Here is a 14,014-nt window from a genome sequence, read left to right as displayed (position 1 = left end):
ATCAGCGGGTCAAGCGCGTCGGCTTTTATACAGCAGTCATTGAATGTTCCAGACTAATCGTTGGGACCCGCATGCCTTCTACAAAGTTCTACACCATTCGCGTCAAGCGATGAAATCAGATAACATAAGGTTCGGCGACAACAGACAGCGGATAGAAGCATCGATAACTTTCCAGAAACTTCGGATACATGCAGGCGCGTCCCGCTCTGTGCGATAACATTTGTTAGGCGGCAAAACGTGTCGCCCGATAAAGACAAGTACACGTGTCAATATGTTATATGAGCATCCACTGACACATGAGTGGCGTAGCATCAGCATTGCCCCTCATCAATGGGAGAGCCTTGCCTGAAGGACTGTTCAGTCCTACGGTCTGAATCTGAGCCTGTTTATTCTCCGAACAGAACAGCACAGAAGACGGGACAAGGCAAGTGGGAAACATTCAGCGCTGTGTGTTTCTTTGCCACTTGTCTTGTCCTGCTTTTGCACTGTTCTGTTCGAAGATTATAACCTGAACCATCTCCTAATGGCCAACTCTTTGTTCATTTACTATGTACGTTCTTTTGAACAGCCCAATGGCAGCGCCAATTTAAAGTGCTGATGATTTTTTTTCTGCTTTCTTGTTTTAGATTGACGCTGCATCAGTAATCATGGTCTCAGACATGAATTCTTTGAATGCACAACAAATAAATTATACAATATTTTAATTTGGCTATTCAAAACTAGTGCCAGGTGAGGCGCAACTTTTGAGCACGACTATTCTGTATGTCATGGAAATCGAAGCATCAGAAACTGCTGACACATGGGTCGGTAAGCTTTGTCCAGTGGTCACAAGCCGCATCTTCCTGAAGGGAAAAAAAACATACGCATACCGTGACTGTGTTCCCTAATCTGAGGGCAAATATTAAGTCAAGCTAAAGTTATAGATTAGTACTCGAAAATGTCTTAAGGCATCAGTATTATCGCAAGCAGAGCCTTAATAATTGATAAATTGAGGTAAATACAGGACACGATTAGATACTCCCCCAGGACATTGAAGTACTTGCCCGATGACGAAGGCACTCATTTAAATTTTGTCATTAGTACTCAACCACTGATTATAAAAACATCATTGTATTGCATTATAAGACGAAAGAAAATGCTACTTGTCTAGTTCTATTTCATATTTAGAAAAAGTAAGTCTACTGACATAAGTTTTACTCACCGACGGCAGCAAAGGGCAGTGATGGCGTATGCAACATCACCACTCCCCGGTTGGGTGGCGGGAGATTTCAGTTGTGATAAAGGTGTGCTGGCCCTTCAGATGGAATTTTCTTGTAATCTGTCTTTTTTTTTTGCACAAAACAACTGTTGCAAGGTTTTATTATCCTAGAAAAAGAAAATGTGCTGATAATGAAAAGAAAAAGGGGCTATGTGTATTAGTTCCTTGTACACCTGAAAAACAAATAAGAGTACTGGAACAAACCTGGCACCAGTACTCATATAAAGCTTGTTGCAGGGTGCAGATCTTTTGCTTGCAACTCTCCACAGTTATATTGCCTTTGAGGTTGGAAGAACTCAACATTCATAAACATTTCAATGCAATTTTTTTGTCCATGTCTGTGCAGCTCTTCCACCAATTCTTAAGAACTTCTACATTGAAGATCCTGAAGTTGCGTGTATGTCTGCAGAGGATGTTGAAGCCTTCAGGCAAGTTCAGTGCAGTGCAGTTATTGGTGCCGCCGTACATGTAATATTGTAATAGTCGCATATTGTAATAGAACAAAACCCTGTTAACTTAAAGCTGAAAAAACTGAAGAAGACTTTAGGAATTCAATTCAATTATGGGGTTTTACGTGCCAAAACCACTTCTGATTATGAGGCATGCCGTAGTGGAGGACTCCGGAAATTTTGACCACCTGGGGTTCTTTAACGTGCACCTAAATCTAAGTACACGAGTGTTTTCGCATTTCGCCCCCATCGAAATGCGGCCGCCGTGGCCGGGATTCGATCCCGCGACCTCGTGCTCAGCAGCCCAACACCATAGCCACTGAGCAACCACGGCGGGTAGAAGACTTTAGCAGAATTTCAGGTTATGTGAAATCATAAATCCAGTAAAACCTCAATAATTCGTTTTACACGGGACCGAAAAATATGTCCGAATTAATTGAATGTCGAATTGTTGAGGGTATCAAGAAAACAATAAAACAAATGCTTCCTACATCGACACATGTTTATTTACTAAATGAATTGGCAAATCCTGTTCCTATATTGCTCAAAAGCAGTGCGGAAGCTGCAGTTCGCATCATCTCGTGACTGATTAGAGCTTGCAGCGGCGAAGGCCTTGCAATTTCATTCGCAGTGCGGCTACAGCATGGGGCTTCATCTGAGAGACACCTTTCTCTACCGCGCGCACATCCTGATTATTTTTTTGCCAGTGAGCTTGTTGCTGACAGATTGTCCAACGTGATTTAGTCGGTGCTTTTCATCCTCAACATCTTTGCACCGAGTAAAAGTGAAACTACTATTTATCAGGGTGTCTACCGACCGGGAAAACCGGGAAAACCGGGAATTCTCAGGGATTTTGAGTAGTCTGGAAAAACTCAGGGAAAACTCAGGGAATTCGTACCTCTATCAGGGAAAATTGGTAATTTTGTTGAAAGGGTCGAAAGTCGCGGTAATGCTGGCTCAAGTAATAGACAGGAATCGTAATGAATCCTATTTGACGCCCTGTCGAAGGCTGGAGGAGTTTCCAGTGTACAGTCAACGACCGACTTTCGCGATGCCCGATAATTTGGACAGCTCCGCGGCACCACCACGTACCCCATAGAGTCAATCTATCAGAACGTTTGAAATTTCGGACGCGAGAACCCTTTGCCGTCCGATTTTCCGGACTTTTTGCCGTGACCACAGGTCCGAAACGGCATTGATCAAAGCCATCACCACTGCCGTTTTGATTACATCGGCGCCTCGAACCGGCGCTCTCGCACGCAGATCCGCTGGCAGCCGTAGCCACCACTGCGGCAACGCTAGACCTAGCTGCTTCGACTTTCGCTGTTAGCTCCTTGCCGTTAGGTGCCGTGTTTTTCATTGAAAGAATTCGCTGCTGTTGGCAATGATACTGACTGCACCTTTGTGGTTCTCGCGATTGGCTTAGAAGCTTGGAAAGCACGTTGCATTGCATAAAGCCGGTTCCTGAAAGTCAGCTTCGCCTCTATACAGAAATGTTACTTGGTGAAGCATACGGAAATGTGTTACAGTGAAGCATAACAAGAGTGGGAAGGGGCTATTGCCACAGGACACAGTATGTATTCCTTAATTATGCACGCGTGCATCCGGTATCTTCTGTTACAGTACGAGCACCGCTATGCCTAATACGTGTACCGACAGGCCTTCAGAGTGTTTTCGAATGTGCCTGTGGCGGTTTGAGCCCCTTAAGGGCAGTAAATGACATGCATTAATTTTTTCCAGCTGGCTGATTTTTCGGACAATTTCGCGGTCCCTAAGGGGTTCGAAAAATCGAATTTGGACTGTGCAACTGACCAAGAATTAAGATGCTTCAAATGGTCCGTGGGGTGAACGAGTGGCAGAAAGAGGACAAGAACAGAAAGAACCTACATATTGAGGAATGAACAGGAAAGGAAGCGTGCTGCCGCCGTTTTGATGGAGCTTGAGCTAAAGAAAAAAGTGTTGGCTGATGCCGAGATGCAGGTGTCCCTCATCCAAACCAAAATAAACTTTTTAAAGCAGTGAAACACAACACTGAGGCGTTGTATGCGGGCTGACAGTATGTCAGTACAGTTGAGGTTGACTTACGAGCTGTTGGGAAAGAATCTCAATTGTGACAAAGTTCGGGCCTCACATCACTGAGCTTGCTATCAGTTGATAGAAATCGCTCATATTCGAAAGTATTTGATTCTGTATGCATCTCCTTTTTATTCGTATTTGAGGATGTCGGATCCGACTCGATTTGCAACTTTTTTCGAAGACATCTTATTTGCTGTGCATTTTACTAACCCCTCCTTTCTATCCTCTTTTTGAATAAAATAAACACTACTCCTTAGTATTCAAACTGAATTAAGTTTTTTTTTTTAATTTTTTCATATGCTTAGAGAGTGACGGCATCGGGCGACATGGTTTCAGCCCGTCTTGACATAAAATATAGCTCTGCGTCACTCAGGGAATTTTGCAATGGCACTCAGGGAAAACCTGGAAAACTCAGGGAATTTGGAAATGTCAACTTGGTAGACACCCTGTTTATAGGCAATTGTGAAGGTGCGCAGACAATGCAGTCTTATGTGCAGCGGTAAGCTCAAGAATAAAGGCTTTAAAGGCACAAATAGACATGAAGCATTCCCACTTTGCTGCCATTCACTTATGATTCTTCTGATGGCTATGCCAATGTGGACTCTACTACTTCGTTTTGGTTGGCTGCTAGCGCCAATTTTGCTCTTTTGCATCACACATTACGCTCACCAAGCTCTGAGAGTTTTTCTAATTAACGAGATTTTGATTGCCTGTTGGGACCAGAGGGCAAGTCCGAGTTATCTGATTTTCCGAATTAACGAGGTTTTACTGTATAGAAGCCTGCTGGCTGCCAAAATGCCTAGTGATCCTGGTGATATATACTAAAACCTTGACATAATCTCGTGTATGATTTCACAGTGCCAATGCTTGCGATCAAGAACACAAAATATGATCCTATGCAGTTTTATTTATTTTTTTATGTGTAATACATTCCTCGAAAACATGGCCTTTCAGCTACAATGTTCAGTGCATCGCCAAACTGTGATTGTATTATGCATTTCCCAGTTGCTAGGCTCCATTTGAACATGACACATTGTGGGTAATATGTAATCTAGTGGGGTAAGCGCCCGCTATGGCAGTTTCCTCCGCAGTATTCGCCCGCCTGTATCACATGAAAATGGCGGCGTGCACTAGGTTTCTTCCCCTGATAACACCAAATCTCAGGGCAAGTTGTCGTATGTCGCATTCACAGCTATGCTGTAAGCATCTTTACCTATCTGGCGCATGGCGCGTGTGGTGTAGTGCCATCGAGCATGCTTCATGACGAATAACCAAACATGCCGCTGTTCCTTGCTGAAGGCAGTGCAAAGTGAGCATCATGTTTCACTCTAGTGGCATCATACAGTCAAACTTCGTTAATATGTAGCCGGCCGGGAACGATGTTTAGGTATGCACTAAACGTTGTACGAATTAACTGTCAATGCCAGTTTAGAAGCTGCTTTCCGGCCGGAAAATAACTACCATATTTACTTGCATAATGATCGCACTCGTGTAATTATCGCACCCTTAAATTTTGTCGTCATAATTTAATTTTTTTTCTTTCCCACGTAGTGATCGCACCCCGAACTTGCCGCAGTGATATGTCATGTGTCAAGCCTAGCTAATGATGGTCGCGCTTACCATCTGTCGAATGCTGTCGAATGCTGCGCGAACGACTCTTCAAGACATATCAAGTGGTCTGCACGCACCAAATATTCTTAAGCAGATGCACCATTTCATTCCTTTAATCCCTTTCTGCACTTCCATGAAAAAAAGAAAAGAATATCTACAACCAAACTGGCTTTGGCTTTTTTATTTGCAGGCTTTATAATGGTTGTGGTCTATAACAACAACAACAAAAAAGGCGTCTTTCGATTCCTCCTGTCTGCACTCGTGGGCATGCAACAAATTGCAAGTGGCAACGATAATAGCCACATTTACACTGATACGTGAGAAATGTACCCTATTCGTACGCTGACGCTTGTAACACAGCTAAGATGTTCGCCCACCCTTAGCGGAAACGTGCCATATTAAGATAGTAGTGAAGACAAATGTACGTAGTTTTTGCAGCATGCCTGCCAGGTGTTTCTATATCACTGGCAGCTAAGCACGCCCATCTCTGTTTCTGTCCCCTCAACGTGGACATGGCTACGTTATTGCCGCAAACATGCCAGGTATAGAAGAAACTGTTTCGATGCATGTAGTGTATTCACGAGAAGAAAAAAAGTCGCATTCGGCTTGCTCCGCCGACCACCATATTTGCTTTAGTGTCCAGCACTGTTACAGCTGCAGCCGCCTGTTCTTTGACCTGTTGTCATCGCGCAGCAAATGCGGAATCAAAAAAGAAGTTTCCTTTCACGGGAAATTTCCCCCGCGTAATCATTGCACCCCTGAATTTGCGTCACTTTTTTAAAAAAAAATTGCGATCATTATGCGAGTAAATACGGTATACCAAAATGTTCTCAAACACACACACTCAGATACGCTTTACAGTCGAACCCGGCTATATTGAACTTGCAAAAAACGCCTGTCAATTCGCTATAGAGCATAATTCAATGTAAGCCTGCTAAAGAATTGGATGTCATAAAAGCACATGCCATATATAAGATCACTTTATTGATGAAGCAGCTTAGTTTCCCGTGAAATAGTCCTGTATTTTTTTCTGCTTGGGCAGTTTTTCTGCTGCAACGCATGCACTTCTCGGAGTGCGTGTCGGAGCAGGTCGGAGCAGCTCAGGCCGCAACCTTCCACATTTACGCAGAACCACCGCACTAGTGCGAGTGCACCAATCACCTCGGAGTACGTGGGCAAAGGACCGTCGTTGGTTTCCTTATTCTGCCCACTTTCACTTGTGCTCGGTACGATGTTGACAATGTAATCTTCATTTTCGGGCTCTCCCGTGGTCGCACCACAATCACCTGCACTCACAAACTCGTCAACCGTCGATTCGTCAATGGCTTCCCTAAATTCTGACAGCTCAGTCCAAACTTCGACAGCACCAGCAGCAGCTTCATCGTACTCATCAGAATTTACAGTCATCATCGGGCACGTGGGAGCCGGCATGTCTGAAGCAATTTCGGATGAACCACTTGTACACGGCCGTGGGTAAGCGTCGGGCATCACGTGCACCATGTCACGAGTTTGCCCACTTTAGCCCTAATCTCCCCCTTATTCTTCAAAATCGTGCTGAGAGTGCTGCTCGGAATCTTGCATGTTGCGTGGCATCCGACTTCTCACCGCGTTCGACCAGATTGACGAGTTCAAGCTTGTGGGGATCGCACGCGCATCCCGATATCTCCGGAGCGGCCACGCGGTTATCACGCGATAATCACGTGCTCGCTCGCGGAGGGTAGCGGGGAGAGGGCACCTTCGCCGCTCCCGCTGCTCTTCGCGCCTGGCCGCGACGCCGCAGCCCAAGGCACCCCGTTCCCTCCTTTCCCTTTCTTGGAACCGGGGAGACTCCCTCTCCGCCGCTCGGGGAGAAGCGCTATTCCCCCGATGCACCGTTGTCTTTCGGCTGAGGAGCTTGCGACTGGCCACATCTCAATTCAGCCGCTGAGACCGCCGCACGCCGCCCCCCTGTTGCGCCCGGCCTTTCTGTGCGACTGACCGCCCCAGGGCCCGAGCGCGGATCCACTCTGGGTGAGCTGAACTCTTATCAGCCTCTTTTGTGGTTCCCACATTGTGCGGTTATTTCACCCCAGACGTGCGGAATGCTCCGCCGCTGAGGTTTTGTTTTGTGTTGTATTTGTATGTGTTGTGGCTGTTGTTGCCAGTTGGTATATCTGTACTCTAAGGCGAATAAACACCTTAGGTCGAGACTCACCCTGTCCCCCCTGGCCTGAACCCGCCGTGGTCGCAACTCACTGCGAACCGCGGGTTAGGGGTCACAGCTCTGACTGTTAGGGCTGCTGCGAAAGTGCTAGGGAGCGACTGCCGCTCCGCTGGCGCTGTGCGATCCAGAGAAGGGTCAGGTGCGCACGCGCGAACTTGAGTAATACCCCTATATTTGGCGCCCAACGTGGGGCCAGAGGTGTGACAGGTTGAGTCTGTTTGTGTGAGTGATTGCCACCACACGAACGAACCATGGCAGCATACGGGGCTGCCTTACAGCCGTTGTATACGCTGTCGCAGGTTGCTACCAACAGGCAACAATTCGAAGCGGCGGTAACTGCTACCGCTCAGTCATGCCCTGCGGCGAACATTAGCCCTGGGAATTTGATAAGCTTCGAAGAGGGTAGCGCTACACACGAGGCGCTCTCTCCGGCAGGATGTACCCTTGAAGGCGTGAGGCACATTACGCCGAACCCTTCGCCAGAGTTTGCGGAGAGCATGGAGCCACAGCGGCACACTTGCTCAACGCGCCCCGCTCCTGTGCCAGGCATTACTGGCCAGAGCGAGCCTCAGCAGGCACTGTTGCACGATGCGATGCGCTTGATTGAGAGGTTGACAGGTGCCGTGCAGAACACTCTGCTGACATCTGCCGCCGCTGCTAGACCGAGAGTGAGGGTGGACTTACCCACCTACAGCGGGTATCATGATTCAGTTAGCGTCAACGAATACCTCGATCGCGTGCTGACTTACCAGCGCGCAACGGGGCTGTCCGATGGCGAGATACTGGAACGCGTCGCACCAGTGTCGTTAACTGATCACGCTGCCCGCTGGTTCCGGCTTACTGGCAACCGGTATAGCACGCTGGCCGAGTTCCGAGCGACCTTACGCGAGGAATTCCTGCCCGCAGATTACGAGCGTCGTCTGCGGCGCGAGTTAGAGCTACACACTCAGCATCCGGACGAATCCTTGCTCGAGTACGTAAGGGCGATGGACGAACTCTATCGTACCGCTGACCCTTCTGCTCCGAACTGCGATAAGGTGGAGAGAGTCACGCGACAAGCTCATCCCACCTTCGCAGCGTACCTAAGAGGCAGCAAGTTCAGGGATTTGGATGAGCTGGCCTCGGAGGCAAAGCGCATACAGGCAGACATACTCGCCTCGCGCTCATACCGACCTCCACCCCCAGCGTCGAGGGCACTTGAGCCGCGATGCGCGTGGAACGGGGACACTTTTCGCACTCGTTCCGGTGGAGATGGTGCGGTTGCCTTCAGTGACGGGCAACTGAGAAACGGTTGGGACTTATCTGACCGGGCTCTCGACCCGTACACTTATGCCATGCGTGCAGCACGCGCTGCCGATGGCCGAGGTATGCAGAATCGTGGCAGACATGCCGGCTTGAGGATGCCAGAGCAGAGCGTGCCTGCAAGGGAGCAGTCGATAGAGAGGAACAACGGTCAAACGGCGCGAGGCACTGGACGCCAAGCCCGACAAAGGCCGGCTCTCCTCTGTTATCGGTGCAACCAGCCGGGGCACTTCGCCCGGGATTGCAGGCAGCCTGCGAACCGAGAGCACGCGCTTTCGGGAAACGAGCGGGGCCGCCGGTAAGCAATGCTGCATGGCCGGCGGCGGTTACAGCGGTGCGAAGTGAGACACATGAACTCCTTGCCCCGCTGGCTTGTCGTTTTGGATTACCCAGCGACACGCCAGCGCCGCTCATAGAGGTTACAGTCGCCCGGCGCAGGTTTTTTGCGCTGTTAGACACAGGAGCAAGCGCTTCACTATTTGGCGACGAGGTGTGTGAACATCTCCGTCGGAACGCTATCCGACTGAGAGAGAGTAATGTGACCTTCCGACTTGCCAGCGGCACGGCACACACGAGCTGTGCTGCTAGGCTTGTGGTGCGGTGGGAGAAATGGGTGAGGCGACAACGCCTCGCTCACCTTCCCGGCCTGTTGGTTCCTATAATTCTTGGTAGAGACTTCCTCGCCAAGACGGGCATTGTTATTGACGTCTGCAACGGAGGATATAGGGAGCGAGCATGTGGCACCCTGAAACCTTTCGTTTCATTTCAAAAAGCGTCAGAGACAACTTCGTTCGATGATGCTTCGCGCGCAGACCGACCAAACGATTGCCCGAAAAGGTCCCTCAGAACGGTTGCGGCCGGGTCGACATGCCGTCCGGCCAACCGCACTGAGAAAAGAGGCGCGGAGGGGAACTGCTCCCCTCCCGCACAGCCCATAACCCCCGCTGCGGTGGCAGACTGTGCCGCAGTGAGGGGCGAACGATACCACCCGCTGCTGGACGACTCAAGCAGTTTGTCGGGGGAAGAAAAGGCTCTCCTCTCATCGCTTCTGACTGAATATGACGCCGTATTCACAGAGCGGCCTGGTTGCACTACGCTATACAGGCACAAAATTGAGACAGGCGACGCCTCGCCGTGGAAGTGTAATCCTAGGCCGGTGAGTTTGGCTAAGAGGAAAGCACTAGACAGCGCTCTGGACGAACTGCTCGATACAGGCGTTGTTGAAAGGTCGGACAGCCCATGGGGTTTTCCTGTGGTGTTGGTTCCTAAAAAGGATGGGACGCCCCGCCTTGGAACCCCCACATTTGCTCTGCGTGTGGCTAGGGCTGAAGGCGAGCTCCGGATCTAGCCCCACGCAGTCGCTTCGTGGTACTCCCAACCCGTAGCGCGGGAATCGCGACTACATCGGGTTCGAACGAATAAAGCAACCAGCGGCATCAACTGTAATAACGTTTATTGCTATTAGCAATAACGAACACTCGCAGAGGGATGTCCTCTCAGTAATAGTAATAAATAGGCTTGCCTCGTAGCCTGGGTGGGTCAGGCAAATGAGGTCACTCACGGGTTGCGGCAGGTGATTTCGTCCAGGCGGTCCAGGTGTCCGGCGTCCCAAGAGAGAGAGTCTCCTCCGGTGGCGCGCTTTTATACCTTTTTGCGAGGGGAAGTTCCCCTTGCCCGCCGGATATGTCTCCCTTTCCCATGAGCCGCATGGGGGAGAGGGGTACGCGCGTAACAAACAAGAGCGACGGAGAAAGGGAGGGCGCGTAGTGCCTCTCTTCCTTGTCTACGCTGGCTTAACCCGTCCGCCACGTGCAAACGGGACGATGCGAGTACGCGGGAGAGGAAATGGGAGCGGGTGCTCCCCACAATGTAACGGAAGTTTCTGGAATGTTATTGATGGTTCCATCCGCTGTCTGTGACCAAACCTTGTGCAATCTGATCGCATGTATGCGCGACGTAAATAATGTAGAACTTTGTGGAAGACACGCGGGTCCAAGCGATTACTCTGTAACATTCGACAACTGATGCATAAAAGCTGATGCGTTTGACCCGCTGATAAGATTTTCGCCGATCGCCGAGTGTGTGTGCCGATATCGTTGTTCTTTGAGTGTAGCCTGCTTTTGGGAGTCGCTGCTATGTTTGTTCGATGTAACCATAACTTTTGCTGTATATACTTATTGTAACTGTACATGTTCAGAAATTGTTCGATATCAAGAATAATTAGATGTAAGCGGGTTCGATGTAGTCGGGTTCGACTCTGTTTGTCGGTAGGCAGCAAAAAATCTACCGTCTTCACTTGCCGCCATGTCGGCCTTGACGCGACATCGAACTCGGTAAGGCCACGAGCGAGTTTGTCCATGAGGCCCCCCTCCTCTGCGAAAACTGGCCTGACGCTCAAAGCACATGCCGCATCAGGTAATGAAGGGCTGTCGTCCATTTCCACATCGTCGTTTTCGTCATCACTTTAGCTTGGAGATGGGTGAGGTGTGATGACGGGCAACAATGTTGCTCTCTGGGAACTCGGAGGATGTAACAACATCGACTTCTCGATAATAGAAACACAACACGCCGCAGCAAAGACCATTGAACACCATGACAACACCACGACTGCAAACAAACTGACGGAACGAAGAAAAAAAAAATCATGCAGGAACTTCTCTGGGAGTTGTCTAAGTATGCGTAAGCATTGTGCCACCTGCTTATCTCCACGCAGACCGGTGTCATTATCAATGTTATGAAACTTGATCCGGCCAGTAAAAACAAACGACAGCGCTGCGGCGAAACGAACTCGTGTGCACAGCGGCGCAATGTGTGTTGATAACGCAAGCAAAGTACTGCAGGTGGTGGCACCCGGTGCGCTGATGACGTTCCCATCATTATAAGCCATTATAGCTAATTACCGCCATATCCATCGGCGTCAAACCATTATAAACCGTTGTCACGATCCGCCCAGGTTCGTCAAGGGAGGGCTCGAGGCATCCTCCGTTAGACGGATGCTTCGCAGTGTGGTGGTGACAAACGATGACTGACCGCCGAGCAGCTGTGCTCGCCGGAGTTTATTGGTGTGGTGACCAATGTCGCCTACCTGAGCCTGGCAGGCCAATGAGCCTGGCGGGCCAACGAAGATTATGCCCGGGGGGGCGTCACATGCTTGCTACAACCATGATCAAATGTACACCAGCGGCGCCTGCGTGTATGGCATGGCCAACACGGAGCGCATCTTGAAAATGATCTGCGATGCGATAGCTCCACACACGCGGGCCCACATATTGAAAGCGATATGCGAAAGGGGCAGGGTGCGGCTTGTGCCGAGAGCTTCGTGAGCGCTGTGTTCTGGCTGCCTCGTTCACATTGAACCTGCAGGCAGTGTGAAGCTACAGTCACTCACTGCTGCAGCTTTATCTTGAAAGCGGCCGACTTACAGGACGGACAGACTGAGGGACAATGTGCTTCTGCGCGGTTACTATTTGAATTGGATTGGGTTTGACAGTGACAGTGCATTCGCACCCCTACCAGCAGCTTCTTCGCGTTACTGGAAGCTAATCTCGAGGGCCATGCTTTTGTGTGCTGCAATCGGCAACAGCTGTATAGGCAGAAACTACGTCTTGGTGGCCATGTTTAAACGTCACTTTCACTGGTGGCTGTCGTCCAGGTGTCATAACTGAAGAATCGAAGGTCTCCACACATGATATTTTGCCCATTTTGTGCCTGTGCGTGTAGAACAAGAAAGAAAATAGCAGAAATAGCTAACCATTTGGTGGGCACTGAGCAACTACAGCTTAAGCGGTCAGCCAATACATGGGGTTCAATGGAGGCTCGGTGGGGGAATCTTCGTGACTACGTTTAAACCACAATTACACATTAAGTAGGTACATATTAACGAGGTTTGACTGTGTTCCAATGTCACTCACTAACTCAATTTCACTCCGGTTTCTCAAAACACTACACAATAGGAAAATGACGACACGCTCGGCATCTTGTGCCACAACCCTTCTCTCTGACTGGGCACAAAAGGCACAGGAATTACAATGTGCATCTCGGGCTTCTAAGCTTTGCGTGCATCAGTGTATCGTGCTGCAACGGTTTGCATCACGAAGATGTCAACTACAGTCGAGTCTGCAAATTTTTTTTATTTACTTTGGATTGTATGTTTTTCCAGTTCGTACATTTTTTTTTTTTTCCGCAGTATTTTCCAAACCATATGAACTAGGTTCTAGTGTAATCGTTTGATCACTTTCACATGACTCAGCACTGGACATGTCAGCGTCTTGGTGGTGAGCTCCACCACAGGAAAAGCTGGCGCCACCTTTGGCGTGTTGTGGCAGGAGGGATCACATGGACACAGCAGCTGCTTCGGCAGCTTCGGAAGTGCCGAAGCAAGCTGAAAACGAAAGTTTAAAGTCCAACCTGCGCTGCGGTTCTGATTAAGTGGTGAGGCTTTCACACCTTGGGTGTCTGCTTGACAACATTTGAAAGCACGATGATAGGTAGTGTCTGCCTTTGGAGGCGTGCAGCATGGTAGGCTACTGCAGCATGGTACGATGCAGCAGTGCCGGATGTACGCAATGGAGCCCGATGTCAGCCTTATTCACACGTAGCTGCAGGACAAGAAGCTGCGTGGAGCTTGGCTCGCGAAACTTAGAACCGGCAGACAGCCGTCAGCTACAGCTAGAGTGTGCAGCAATCACAGACGTGAGGAAGATTTCTAATATCACGTCGGGGCTGCGATCTTCGCTGAGTAGCACAAAGCGCGCACTGAGACTCTCACCCGCGTGCTGCCCAGCTAATGTCATGAAGTTTTGGTCTACGAACTTCTTGATGCTAGATACTGGCAAGTTCACAGTAATAGAAAGGGTAAAAAGAGGCATGACATATGCTCATGCTTGTGTAGCACCAAACAATGAAATGTACTGGATTAAATAAACGAAGCAGCGGGTAATTGCTCGCTGAGAAGACCGATAAACATATAGTGCGAGGCAACTTGAGAAATAATGGTACTTAAACGTCCAACACCTTAGGAAAAGAAAAGATTCAATCATCGCGACGGGACATCCCAAGTCACCCTGGTAGGTGTCAAAGTTATAATGAAATTACTTTTTAACAGCTCTGATAGTT

At 49.2% G+C, this 14,014-nt stretch overlaps 1 protein-coding gene across 4 annotated transcripts in view; it reads left to right on the top strand.

Moving 5' to 3' along the window:
* LOC126527421 (probable ATP-dependent RNA helicase DDX43) overlaps positions 1-14,014 on the top strand; it is a 269,054-nt gene that overhangs the window by 55,800 nt on the left and 199,240 nt on the right. For all 4 annotated transcript variants that reach the window (XM_055068441.1, XM_050175254.2, XM_050175255.2 and 1 more), the window contains one exon: positions 1,605-1,686. In XM_055068441.1, coding sequence (XP_054924416.1) covers positions 1,605-1,686 — 82 coding nt within the window. The remainder of the gene's footprint in view (positions 1-1,604; positions 1,687-14,014) is intronic.

The sequence above is a fragment of the Dermacentor andersoni genome, chromosome 9 (assembly GCF_023375885.2).
Source record: "Dermacentor andersoni chromosome 9, qqDerAnde1_hic_scaffold, whole genome shotgun sequence".
Classification (NCBI taxonomy): Eukaryota; Metazoa; Arthropoda; class Arachnida; order Ixodida; family Ixodidae; genus Dermacentor; species Dermacentor andersoni.
The sequence above is the reverse complement of the archived record's forward strand: the minus strand, read 5'-3'. Positions and strand labels throughout refer to the sequence as shown.